The following is a 12,758-nucleotide window of genomic DNA, read 5'->3' as shown; positions in this document are numbered from 1 at the left end:
AATACAAATCCCGGATTTAGAGTACAATGAAGACGTAGTCAGCGGTTCGGACCTGATAAATCCCGGATTTAGGAGAACGATGGAAACGTAGCAATTGTTTTCTAACCTTGAATTATTACCATTATTACAATGTTATAAGTACTCAAAAGAAGATTACCCTTTCATACCTCATGTGCAGAAATGTCGGTATTAAGCATTTCATGTTCTCGTGAGCAGGATAAGCAAAAACGACACGTTTTACTTAAAAATGAAGAAAATATTACATTCATTATAACAGCTGTATTTACAGGTTCTATTTTCCCACTTATTTCATAAACCCTTTCCTTCAAGATGATTTTTTATATATCACTAGTTACATATGAAAACTATGAATGGTGTACTATCATATTTATAGAAATATGAGAAATTTAATCTGTAAAGAAAATTCTGTAACGACAGAGATGCTGGTAACGGCACTGGAAATCAATGAGCCGGTTTAAACTTCCCGGGAAGAATGCGGAAAAAGTGCGCCGTAGTGTCACGTCGTTATCGCCAGTGGTGGAATAAGGTGATACGAAGTCAAGCAAAGCGCATGGGCAAGTCAAGTTTGAAGCTGATTGGAAGGTGCCGCGAGTACTGAAGGTCACTAGGTGTCATTGAAAGGTTATTAAGGTGATCCGTTGATCTGGTGGCCTGCTTTTTTAAACGGAATTTAGTCGCCTCTCTGTCACATCAAGATGCTGCCACGCTTTCTAAAACCCACCATTACCGTCGCCCAGCAAGGTGCGAAATGGTTGTCCACCAGTTCACAAGTGAGTTCAAACAAATTGCAGTGAAATATTAATGAGTTTCTTTCTTCACGTCCGCCACAATCTAGTCCTACGTGCCATTCGTGTATAAATCTTAACTAAATGACACTCATCTCACAATCTCTTGTTTCACTAATTTGCTAATTTATAATATTCCTGTAATAAGATGAGGTCAAAATTGAGAGAAACATATAAATTTGGACTCGGAAACTATATGTTTTAGGATTTACTAGATCTTATCAGATTTATTTGTCATCATAGAGTGAATGAAATAACGATGAGACTGGCTTTAATTTTATTTAAATTAATTTTGATACCTAGACACGTGCGTACGATTTCCTCACAAGAATTAAATCAAACTGCTGTTATGCAACTAGAGGAGTTTGCAAGATAAATCGGTTATTAAGCAAATAAAGTTATCTTTGCTAAAAAGCAAAGACCATTCGGAATGATATTTTGTATATTCAAAAAAGTAGTGCCTTAATGTTAGATTCATTTTTCCAATATACTTCTTTCATTGAAAACCGTTTCATTTTATTGTGTTATAACCATTTTTAAAACGTAATTTGAATGTTATAGGTTATTATTGTTCAAATATATGTTACAGTTATGCAATTGTAAGACTTGTTTTTTATTGAAAACTACCACTTGTGAAATGAATATATTTCTTCCAAAATTAGACAATCAATGTACTTGATCTTTTATGTTGCAAACTATAATAAGAGATATATTCACTTGTATCTTATCTCCATTATTCTTCTCTTTTAGCAAAATGCCAAGGTAGCCGTAATGGGTGCCAGTGGTGGCATCGGTCAACCGCTGTCCCTCTTACTAAAGCAATCGCCTCTTGTCACCGAATTATCCCTTTATGATATTGTTAATACTCCTGGAGTTGCAGCTGATCTCTCTCATATCGATTCACCTGCTAAGGTCAAAGCTTTCAATGGACCAGACCAATTAAAAGATTCACTAAAAGGTGTTCAGGTATAAATTTATGGATAAAATACTTTTACAAGTTGTTTAATACCTTAAAAATATAATAACGTATCATACAAAAGAATCTATTATTTACATATAGCAATAGCAAATAAAAATAATTATTACATTTGTTTCTTTCTAGGTTGTCATTATTCCTGCTGGTGTCCCTCGTAAACCAGGAATGACACGTGATGATCTTTTTAATACGAATGCCTCTATTGTTCGTGATCTTGCTGCAGCAATAGCGGAAGTCTCACCTAAAGCCTTTGTAGCCATTATATCAAATCCTGTAAATAGTACAGTACCTATTGTCAGTGAAGTTTTCCAGAAAGCTGGTGTGTATGATCCAAATAGAATATTTGGTGTTACTACTCTGGATATTGTCAGGGCCAACACATTTATTGCAGAAGCAAAGGTAGTTTAACTGTTATATCAAATATGCTATCGTTAACATTAAAGCCATGCCTTAGAACATAACAAAGTATAAATTTGAATTTAATGGATGAACCTACAATTTAGAAAACTTGGATGCATTTTTTTATTCGAATTTCAGTACTGGGATAACTGCACTTCATGAAACATAATATACCTATATTTTTTTAGAGCACTATTTATAGAGTCATTTTCCCATTTTCACATATTTCATAATTTCAGTGAGGTATTCCTTTAATAAGAATGAAGTCCACATCTTTGAGGGGTAAAGATAAGATAGTACTTATGTTGATTTGTTTTTCTACAGAGTCTCAATCCTCAGCAAGTATCAGTGCCAGTAATTGGAGGCCACAGTGGTATTACCATAATTCCTCTGATTTCGCAAGCTACTCCCAGTGTATCGTTCCCTGAAGATAAGCTGAAAGCTCTTACTGGTAGGATTCAGGAAGCTGGTACTGAAGTTGTCAAAGCAAAAGCTGGAACTGGTTCAGCAACATTGTCTATGGCCTATGCTGGTGCTCGGTTTGGTTTCTCCTTGATTAAAGCACTCAATGGTGAAAAAAATATTATTGAATGCACATATGTTAGGTCTAATGTTACCGAGGCAAAGTATTTCTCAACTCCTATAATTCTTGGCGTAAGTATTGACTTCAATAATTCTTTAACTTTTTTAATAATCATTTATCACTGTTTAGTTTATTAATGAAACATTAAAAATCTAGATTATTTACTTACAGTAATTTAAAATCCTTTAGTATTTTTTAGAAAACCTTAAAAAATTATATATAATATTTTAAGTATACAAAATTGTTTGAGAGGCTGTAGACATAATTTTTCATATTTTTTGTACTGAAAACTAGAAATTGCCTGAAATAGAATGCAGATAGAAGATTTTTAAAAGAAAAATATTCTTAAGGATCTTTTTTGTTATACAAGTGTTCTTTCTTAAAATAACTTAAGTTTTGTTGTAACATTTAAGAGTTATACCACATATTAAAATAATGCTGTTTCATGTTTTAGAAAAATGGAGTTGAAAAGAACTTGGGCCTGGGCAAACTGAGTGACTTTGAATCCCAATTGTTGAAAGCAGCCATACCTGAGCTTAAGAAGAATATTCAAAAGGGAGAAGACTTTGTTAATAAAAAATAGTAATACTATGTTTCAACATCTCCTATGGAGAAGAGCAGAATCCTGAAGAGTGGACATACATCAGATAACGATCCACGATAAGAAATCCCTTGATTCGGTCCCTGTATAGGCTCAGTTTAAAGCAACTAGACACATTACATTGATGTAATGTTTTGTAACATACAATTAAAATTATCTATGTTGACCAAATGAGATTTTAGTCACTGTATTGAATTAAAACCAATTCATAATTATTGTCGCGTGGAAGTACAAAGCTTTAGCAAAGTTGAAATAAAAAATTTTTAAGTTATAACACTTTAAGAAGAAAAATAAATCTTGCAATGCATTCGGTTAAATTTCTATTTATTTAAAATGTCATATAACGAATACAGATCTTGTGTGATAGGGGCTTTGAATCTTCAAGCCAATACATTTCAAAACAGAGGACTGTTACGATGATTACAATTCTAGAAGTATAGAGCTATGTCTAGAAGTGAACTTGAACGAAACTTTCAAGTCAACCTTCTCAATGTCAGTGTGTCAACAGTTGCGAAAATCATCGCAGAACTATTTAGTGGATAATATGAACGTGGTTTAGATAATATGTAAGTGAAAACGTGTTTTTTTTATTGGGTTCCTTATTTATTAGGGACATGTTATTGAATTTCAAACTACCGAGACATGATAATTTGAAAATTACAACATACAAGTAAGTTAGACCATTCATTAAAGTATGTTTATATTAATCAAATGTCACTACACTTTTTTAACCCTCTATACTTCATAGAAGTTTTGCCTTTTGCAATCCTGTCACAGTTTTAAATAGTTTCACAAACCATTTCTCTAAGAAAGCAAATAACATTTCCCATTTCTAATACTTATTTAAATTAAATATGGAAATATGAAAACAATCAACATAGAAATGAGGTTATAAAATACGATTTAGAATTAATTAATAAAAATGTGTATTATGGATGAATATTAGCTGGTAATTATAGCAGTGTCTTCATTTTTCATTAGCACGCATTTTCTCAGTGTACGAAACGGTAATGGTAAAATCTATATGTTTTGCAATGATCATCTAACTTCATCGTTATACTTTTTAGGCCATTTTATTCTGTGTTTTATGTTAAGAATCCTTTTATATTATGTATGCTTTAAATTTTGTAGCAAGGTAGCTGCGATAAAATGGGAAGACGAAAAAATCATAAAAGATCACGACATAAACACAATCTACAAGATTCTTCTGGGCAAATGTACGATAATAAAACCAACTTAATTAAAAATTCCTCTGTGGCTACAGGGGAAAATCATGATTTGACCCTAGAAACGAGTTTAGATGACTCTGATCCGAGACAGTGTTCTCCCGAGTCAGTACTTTGTGAATCTCAGCAAGACGACTTACTGTCCTACAAAGATCTGAGTCCTCGCATTGTTCCAAGAATTATTAAACGAAAGTTAAATTTAGATATTCCTGAGAAAGACGTGGAGCAAAGAAGTTCGGATTCTGCGTTAGCTGTCAGATCAAGTGTTAGTGTCGATGAAGTTAACCGAGATTCCAATCTCCACCCAAATCACGATGAAAACTTATTAAAAACAATATCTGGTGAAAGACATCTTCTTGAGTCTGAAATACATTGTCAACCAACTATGTATTTATGCGATGTGCATGAAGTATCGAGGTAGGAATTAAAATTATTGATTAATTAATGTAATTAAACAATCAGATCTAAGAACGTGTCTAACCATGACCCTCTGATACATTTATCCTTAGCACAATGTCTCCTCATTGTGATTGGACTATCGGAGACCATATGGCAGATAATACTTTACTGGGACAAAAGGAAATCCAAGACGAAGATGATATTAATAAAATGTTCCCAAGTTTATTTGAAAATAAACCAAAGATTCCAACTGTGGAACAGTTAGAATTTCGAAAAACGTGTTCCAATTCAAAAAACCAGGATCGTTATCCAGATAGTACGTCTCACGGTGTCTCTAAAACAGAGGCATTAAATAGATCGCAACCTGTATGTCAGAGTGACTTCTACTGGATTCACTGTTTTGGCAAGACTAGGAATAAATCTAAAATATGTTCTCCATTCATGAAGAAATGTCGTACCGCTTTGACATTTAATGAACCTATACCACTAAAATTGCCTGTTACACCAAATTTTGACTTGACAAGACTTGCATCTACTGACACTCTAATTACCAAAGAAGAATCTGCAAGGAGTTTACAGATGTCTTGGAAAACATCTCCAGGCTCAGCAACGTTTGTAGAACTGCCAACAGTGGCAGATTCTGATTTAAAAACTCCAGTGGTAATATTTGTCATTTACTGTCTTTTAACAAAAAGATATGAGAATAGGCATTATTTTATCCCAGCGATTGAATTTAAAGTTATGGTATATGGATTTTGCAGACGGAGTCACTGGAATCATTGTGTCAAAATTTGTATGCAAGCTGCGTGCAAAATGCAGTATGTTTGAAATTATCGAAACAGCATTGTGAAATTCTGAAAGCACCCTTCGTTAAATTGATAGAGTTTTGTGCGTGGCTTTCTAAGAAACTAGGTGTGCTTATAAAAGGGGTAAGAAAACATTTCAATTGTATTATTAATCCCTCTCACAATATAAGTCTTCTTTTTACATATAAACCTAATCATTTTGATAAGGTTAAGGCGATACGAATGGCATTTGAAGGGTCAATCATTTATGAGACTTTTCTGCAATTTGGGTATACCGAATTGTTTGAAATTTTATCACGTGAATATTGAGCCCTAAGGAAAGTATAATTTGTTTTTAATCAAATTCTTAATTTTTTATAAAAAATGAAATTCATGGATGGCAGGATCTTCTTTAAAGCTTCCATATTCACATAGTAGAATTTCAAATGATTCTATACACAGAGTTTGGAGAAAAGTTTCATGAACGAGATTTCTTAGACACTACTTTCATATCACCTTAATACGCCGAATTAATACACCGATTAATACCGAAAAAAGTGGATATTTTTACAAAATTAATTAGAATGTTAGTGCTTCAAAATAGAAGATTACTCAATAAAGCATTTATTGTCTGTGAAAGGGCTGCAGGATATTCCGACGAATGGTTCTGTCCATTACGATGTCATCTTCAAGTAGACGTTTAATCGAAAACGAACTTACTCACATTGTTAGCGTGATAAAGTATGAAAATGAAAAGACGATGTCGGTTCTTTCAGAAAAGATGAGTCATTTGTCGCAAGAGCTTCATCAGGCAAGTACTTTCTTTCGATTATGCATGAGACTTATGTACTATGAATGATTAACAAGATGCGAGTTAAACAAGCATACGAGGTGTGTCCGAAAAGTAATGCAATTTCTTTTGTGCTGGTACTTAAAGTGGCCGCAGAGAGTTCCGACCGATTGGATTAGGTCTCAGCTTCAAAGCGATGCCTTCGCCAATCTGCTCCAAGCAGTTGGGGCGTCAAGATCGCTGTATCCGCGCACCCCTGTTTAGTGCCTGTGTCACGAAACGCGATGGAATAGACACTCGAGCAACGTTACGCGATAAAGTTTTGTTCGAAACTGAACAAATCTCTTGCAGAAACCCACCAATTGATTGTGCAAGCTTTTCGGGATAGTGCTCTCTCGTATTCGCATGTTTTGCGGTAGTTGAAAGCGTTTAAGGAAGGCTGGGAAGAGGTGGTCGACGAACCCCGCGCTGGATGGCCGTCAACCAGCACAATCGACGACAATTTGACCCGTGTGCGCGATCAGTTAAATTCTGACCGTCGATTGAGTGTCCGGATGATTGCAGAACTCTCAACATTCCCAAAACAATTGTACACAAACTGGTGACCGATAGATTGCACATGAGGAAGGTGTATGCCAAGCTGGTTCCCAAGCTTTTAACGGACGATCAGAGAATCACCGGGTAACTGTCGCGACTGAACTTCTCGAACGCGTGGAAATTGAACTTTCTTTCTTGGACAATGTCATTACCGGGGGTGAAACACGGTGTTTTGAGTACGATCCAGAAACAAAACGTCAAAGCTGCGAGTGGCGTGCCTCGGGATCCCCAAAACGGAAAAAAGCAAGAATGAGCAAGTCGAAAGTGAAAACGATGTTGATTGTCTTTTTCGACGCCAAAGGTGTGGTCCACAAGGAGTTCGTTCCGCAAGATCAAACCGTGAACGCTGCCTACTACGTTGATGTACTGGAAAAACTGCGAGAAAGGGTCGTCCGAGTGAGAAAGGAGTTCGCCACTACCTGGGAGCTGGAAAAAGTGTTTAGATGTCCAAGGGAACTACTTTGAAGAATATTAAACTTTTGTAACGATATCTACAATAAATCTATTGGTAAAAAAAAATTGCATTACTTTCCGGACAAACCTCGTAATATCTATAAAGTAGAAGATAAAATATAAGTATAAGATAATAACCCCCGGTAAGCGTTTGGTGTGCGTTAGTTCGAGCTAATCTCAAAAACCACTAAATCGATTTTAATACTTAATATACTTAAATACTTTTACAAATAATTAAAGAAAATGTTATTTATGCACCCTGGCATGGATAGTCAGACCTATTAGTAAGGGTAAATTGATGCGGCATATATTAATAATATATAATAGATCCACACGAAATATAACCAGTAATGCTATTAGATAAAAAATGTATTTGTAACAGACTCGAGTATCCAGTGAAACAGCATTGACAGCTCTGACGACGGAAGTACATTGTATAAAACATGTCAACGACGAATTATTTAAGAAGAGCAACATCTTAACGAAGGAATTGAAATTGCTTCAAGAAACATTACAATCTGCACTTACAAGGCTTGAAACACCAATACCTGCTCAACCTTCATCGCTGCCACCACCGCCACCTCCACCGCCACCTCCACCTCCGCCACCTCTTCCACCACCGCCACCTCCACCACCTCTTCCACAAACATGGGTCAACTCAAAAGAATTCGCAACACCTTCTAGTCATCACATGAATATTAGGACGCCCACCAGAAAGTGTTCAACACCATTATCGAATAGGCCTGCTATAACGGTGGAAGATCTATTAAAAGTTACTCTAAAGAAAGCACCCCAAAATGTTAAGGTACAATAGCACATTTTTAATCTTCTGTCATTATTTCAAGAAGTCAAATTAGCGGGCAACTATAGGTTTCTGAAAAGGGGAATTCAAACTTCTACATTGGTAGAATTGCGACTTAAATGAATTAGATCTATACTATTAATTTAATATACGCTACACGTTTTAGAAATAGAGGATACTGCTGGTAGCGCTTTGAAAAAATCTCCACATGCTTAATTTAATAGTATACACGATACTTTATATAATAAAAACATGATTTACACATCTTTTTGCGCATAGGCGGAGCATGAATATGGGCATTTCTTATTTTCTAGGACATTTTCAGCTTCTTTTCTGTACTGTCCTAACCTTCCGCCATTTGTTTACGTTCACCATTGCAAAAAGACCAACTTTAGGTACCAAAGGCATTTGTGAAAAAGCTTGTAAACCATGCTTGCGTTATATAAAGTATTTACTTTAATAACTTGCCCTCCATTCTGATAAACTTTGAATATCCTCGGGATAATATGATATGCCTATTGTACCGCTTCTGGCCAGAGATATTTGACTTCTTGGATTGTTTAATCCAGGGGTCGGAAACTTTTTTAATCTCAGAACTATTTTACCTTAAAACCTCAACTCAACATTTACAGAGAGCCTTCAAATGATGGGAGAATAACGACTTTAATAAATGCTTATGCTTTATATTATTTCAAACAATGTATATGTAGATTGTAACTACAAAGAAGAGCTTATAATTGCAAGTTTAAAGGGGTTCATACCTATTGACAGTATTAATGAGTCGCAAGCCGAAGGTTGCCGACCCCCGGTCTAACCACTTAATTGACAGGAATATCATGGAGAATATAAGATTTTATATTTTCAGGAAAATCGAAGCAACACTTCGTGTGGTCCCAAAGGCCCTGTCGTCTCTCTTGACATGCTACACAGTGTTAAGTTGAAATCAACGCGGCGCAGATCCGCCAATGGTACTCTGAAATCACCCAGAAGTTCGTCACGCTCTTTAAAGACACGCCTGGATCCTAGCTTAAGTCTGTCACCAATAATGGCAGGCAAGGAAAACTCTCTTGGACGGATCTTGCGCCAACTGGACCCCAATCGGCGAAGTGAAAAACGTGCCCTTTCAAGTCCAACTCACAACGAAAATGACTTGCTTAAAGATAGTCCTCATACCTTCAAAGAACTAAAATGTAGTAAATCTCATTCGGTGATTCCGTAAATCTTTCGCTCCATTTTATTGGGTCACTCTTTTTAATTTGCCTTTTTAGACAGGGCATTTGCAATGCTGACACGATTTCCAAGGGATCAAATGCGTTGAAATGCCCATATTGAAATATCTCAATTAAAGGTCGCGGGTCTGCATTTTTATGGTTTGGCCAGTTTGACGTTGTTAGAACCGAGGGTTTTGTTAAACAAAAACGTCTACTGAAGCGAACCGATATTTATCAACTTTCTCAATTGACTATGACTTTTTGAAATTTGGTTAATCTATACAATTGTTGAAGTAAATCTACAGATGACGTCTTGTTAAAATCTAATAAGAAACAACTTATAAGTTTGTGCCGTAGTGAATTCACATGTGATTAATTATTTTATAACAAAAATGAGAATAACAACGCTTTAACGGAAACATGCCTTACCGAACTCATTGATAGGTCTTACAGGCCCGAAACCTAAACTAATATTAAAGGCATGTATTACACGTCATTTATTTTTTAGGATTTAGTATCCCTGGCGGACTATTAATCGAACAAAGGTTACTTTACTTTCTTGTCCTCATTCCTTCATATTAGAAAGAGAGATAACAATTGTGACAAATAAAAACCATCAACAAAGTACAGTTCGTTTTCTGAATGTAATCGATTTCGTTACAGATAGTAAAATGAGTTCGTTTGAATTATTTTTAATGTTATACTGAAACTCATGTATGATAAAGTAACATACGATCTTTACAAATGTGTTTCAAACTTATGAATTTTAACCCTTAGATAAAAACTTAACGCAATTTAAGACCGTTCTTCGATGAAAAGAAACACCCTGAGGACGATTCCGAAATAAAAAGAAAATTATAGTAATTAATGTGCCGTTTCCGTATGTCATTCCTGGTGAAGGGACAATAACAATTAAAAATAATTTTGCTTGTGCGTCAACGGTATAAATTTGTCTCGTTAAGTACGACTTATCCTTTTGCTCTTTGAAGACGTTAAACGTTCCGCATTTACAATTACTTTTCAAAACAAGTAATCGTATATATACGTATCTAAGTAGCTTGGGCTTGATAACTCGCGCTAAACATGAAATTATTTAAATTGTTTCCATATTGGCGCAACATGATGACGTAGTCAATTAAAGTTTAGTAACAATGGAGACGGTATTTGAATGACTTTATTTCCTTGACTCGCGACACATGCGTGTGCTTCATAAGTGAAAGGGATTTTACATGTAAAACTCAACTCGGAGTACTTCGCAGTACATTATTAAACACTAAAGCGCTTACGATCCGGAGATATTGAATATCATCATCTTATAGTCTCGGAAGGTTAACAATAAATACATTCTAAATTCGATATTGTAAACGCCCATCGTCGCCTATAAACTATCACACCCCGTGTGATATTTGATGAGGTAAATGTAAAAATGTTAGCGACACTAGTTTATTCAAACAAAATCTTCGTTCCATTAATTCCTGTTGATTTCATTTCATTGATATAGAATCGAATAAACATTATCTTACCAAAGGAAAGTATTGAACCGACTAAATAAATTGAATTGATTCGTGTCCCTCGGAACACTTTAAAGTACATAAGAAATTTTTTATAAATAAAATCTTCATTTACCATTGTATCATGTGTACCTTCTACACAAGAAAATCTAACGTGAATTACCTCGCATATTAATTCGAACACCTAAATACATGTTTTTACTTAACTCAAGGTGGGCACTAATTAATAAACATGAATTTGTGATTTCTAAGTTCGTCCGATTATATTAACTTTTATATTATTATCTTAAAAATATAAATTTCTTTCATATTAATAAAATTCTCAAAGAAATCACTAAAGAAAACTTTATTACACGAGACTTAAACGTGAAATTGTATTCTCTTTTAGTCTAAAAATACGTACGAATATTTCTTTAGAGATGAATTATCAATCATAGGAAACATAATCTTGCTATGAAAAATATTATTGAAAAGAAGCCAATTGGTATTTCAATTTAATGAATGATCCCGTTTGATTAAAAATTAGTTGTCTATATAATATCCGAAAAAAAAAGAAATTCATGCTTTAAAGTGATAATTTCTCAGAGAATACTGGTTCCTATCACTTTCCACTTAGGAAGGCTTGTTGCCATTTTGTTGTCTCGTCTTTTGTTCCGTAGAGTTAAATGTTTACGGCATTTAATAGTCTCTCCTTCCAACCAGTTATTAATTCCTCCCCTTATCTGTGGGCACAGTTAAAATGATCAGATAAACGTTTTTTTTTACGTCTATAGTACTATTGCAATATTCCTGTAAAGATATTCTTTCATCCATTATTATTTGTGTACCGGTAATATGTTAATTATGTAATTACTGGTCATACTGTCGTAATACTCCAATTCATGGGCTTACCGCCAATTTTCATGTTTAAAATAGATATTAATTTCAATAATGATAGTGAGTCTAAGAAAATGTTGATTTCCTTATTAAGATTCTTCTCAGTTTCGGTCAAACCTAATTACGAAATAGCCCTATTTTAAATACGTGCGAATTATCCGAGTGATTATCACATATTAAGTTAAATCCGTCGATAAGAAATCAACGGTTAATACATTAGTTCGATAGGTCAATCAATTGTTCAGTTAACCCACCTGAATCTACCATTCTACATGTAGGACGTTTACATTATCTTATTAATATTTACGTTGCAGTATATCGCTCGTAACGACTATTGTAAGTAATCTCCTCGATTATTCTACTAGTTTATTTAAATAAGTTACTGAATGTTTGCGATCAGAGTTACATGATTGCGCACAAACGGCGAGTGATATTTATTTATATCAAAGGGGGAAACAAGATGAACCATTCAAACGATAAACACAGCAAAGGTGTTCCCAAATTACACGGCAATAATGCTCGCTACAATCTAGTCGAACTTCAGTTGTTATATATATATATAAATCAACATCAAATTCGAAGTAGAAAAGTAACCGCTGTATTTATACACATTTTATCCTCTGTTAATTCGTTTATTCCTCGTGTGGCTTCCACCCTTGCAAGTCAAAAACCAAACGACAAAGTGGGCGATACTACCTGGGAATGATCGGCTCTTTGAGTCTTGTACTGAATAATGATTTTTA

General features: G+C 34.7%; 2 protein-coding genes across 3 annotated transcripts; both read left to right on the top strand.

Annotated features, from left to right (window-relative positions):
- Positions 1-585: 585 nt before the first annotated feature.
- LOC105700439 (malate dehydrogenase, mitochondrial) lies at positions 586-3,580 on the top strand. Its single transcript, XM_012426274.2, has 5 exons — positions 586-791; positions 1,557-1,772; positions 1,909-2,181; positions 2,506-2,835; positions 3,219-3,580. The coding sequence occupies exons 1-5, from the start codon at positions 717-719 to the stop codon at positions 3,345-3,347; spliced, it is 1,023 nt and encodes a 340-aa protein (XP_012281697.1). The 5' UTR covers positions 586-716; the 3' UTR covers positions 3,348-3,580.
- Positions 3,581-3,830: 250 nt separating this feature from the next.
- Positions 3,831-10,255, top strand: LOC105700424. 2 transcript variants are annotated; one of them, XM_012426263.2, is made up of 7 exons: positions 3,831-3,931; positions 4,497-5,008; positions 5,101-5,650; positions 5,752-5,919; positions 6,416-6,586; positions 7,998-8,420; positions 9,283-10,255. In XM_012426263.2, the coding sequence occupies exons 2-7, from the start codon at positions 4,515-4,517 to the stop codon at positions 9,634-9,636; spliced, it is 2,160 nt and encodes a 719-aa protein (XP_012281686.1). In that variant the 5' UTR covers positions 3,831-3,931; positions 4,497-4,514; the 3' UTR covers positions 9,637-10,255. The 2 variants fall into 2 exon arrangements, with proteins under 2 accessions (XP_012281686.1, XP_012281680.1); XM_012426257.2 differs by having other exon boundaries at positions 3,831-4,035.
- The last annotated feature ends 2,503 nt before the right edge of the window (positions 10,256-12,758 follow it).

The sequence above is a fragment of the Orussus abietinus genome, unplaced genomic scaffold, assembly GCF_000612105.2.
Source record: "Orussus abietinus isolate OABI.00-Male unplaced genomic scaffold, Oabi_2.0 scaffold66, whole genome shotgun sequence".
Classification (NCBI taxonomy): Eukaryota; Metazoa; Arthropoda; class Insecta; order Hymenoptera; family Orussidae; genus Orussus; species Orussus abietinus.
This window is presented reverse-complemented; position numbering and strand designations above follow the sequence as displayed.

Excerpts from the sequence above, each read along its gene's own strand:
- LOC105700424 (XM_012426263.2), top strand. The coding sequence starts at position 4,515 with ATGGGAAGACGAAAAAATCATAAAAGATCACGACATAAACACAATCTA. Across the intron at positions 5,651-5,751 it reads CTGATTTAAAAACTCCAGTG|ACGGAGTCACTGGAATCATT; the intron begins GTAATATTTGTC and ends TGGATTTTGCAG. Across the intron at positions 5,920-6,415 it reads TAGGTGTGCTTATAAAAGGG|GGCTGCAGGATATTCCGACG; the intron begins GTAAGAAAACAT and ends TGTCTGTGAAAG.
- LOC105700439 (XM_012426274.2), top strand. The coding sequence starts at position 717 with ATGCTGCCACGCTTTCTAAAACCCACCATTACCGTCGCCCAGCAAGGT. Across the intron at positions 792-1,556 it reads GGTTGTCCACCAGTTCACAA|CAAAATGCCAAGGTAGCCGT; the intron begins GTGAGTTCAAAC and ends CTTCTCTTTTAG. Across the intron at positions 1,773-1,908 it reads ATTCACTAAAAGGTGTTCAG|GTTGTCATTATTCCTGCTGG; the intron begins GTATAAATTTAT and ends GTTTCTTTCTAG.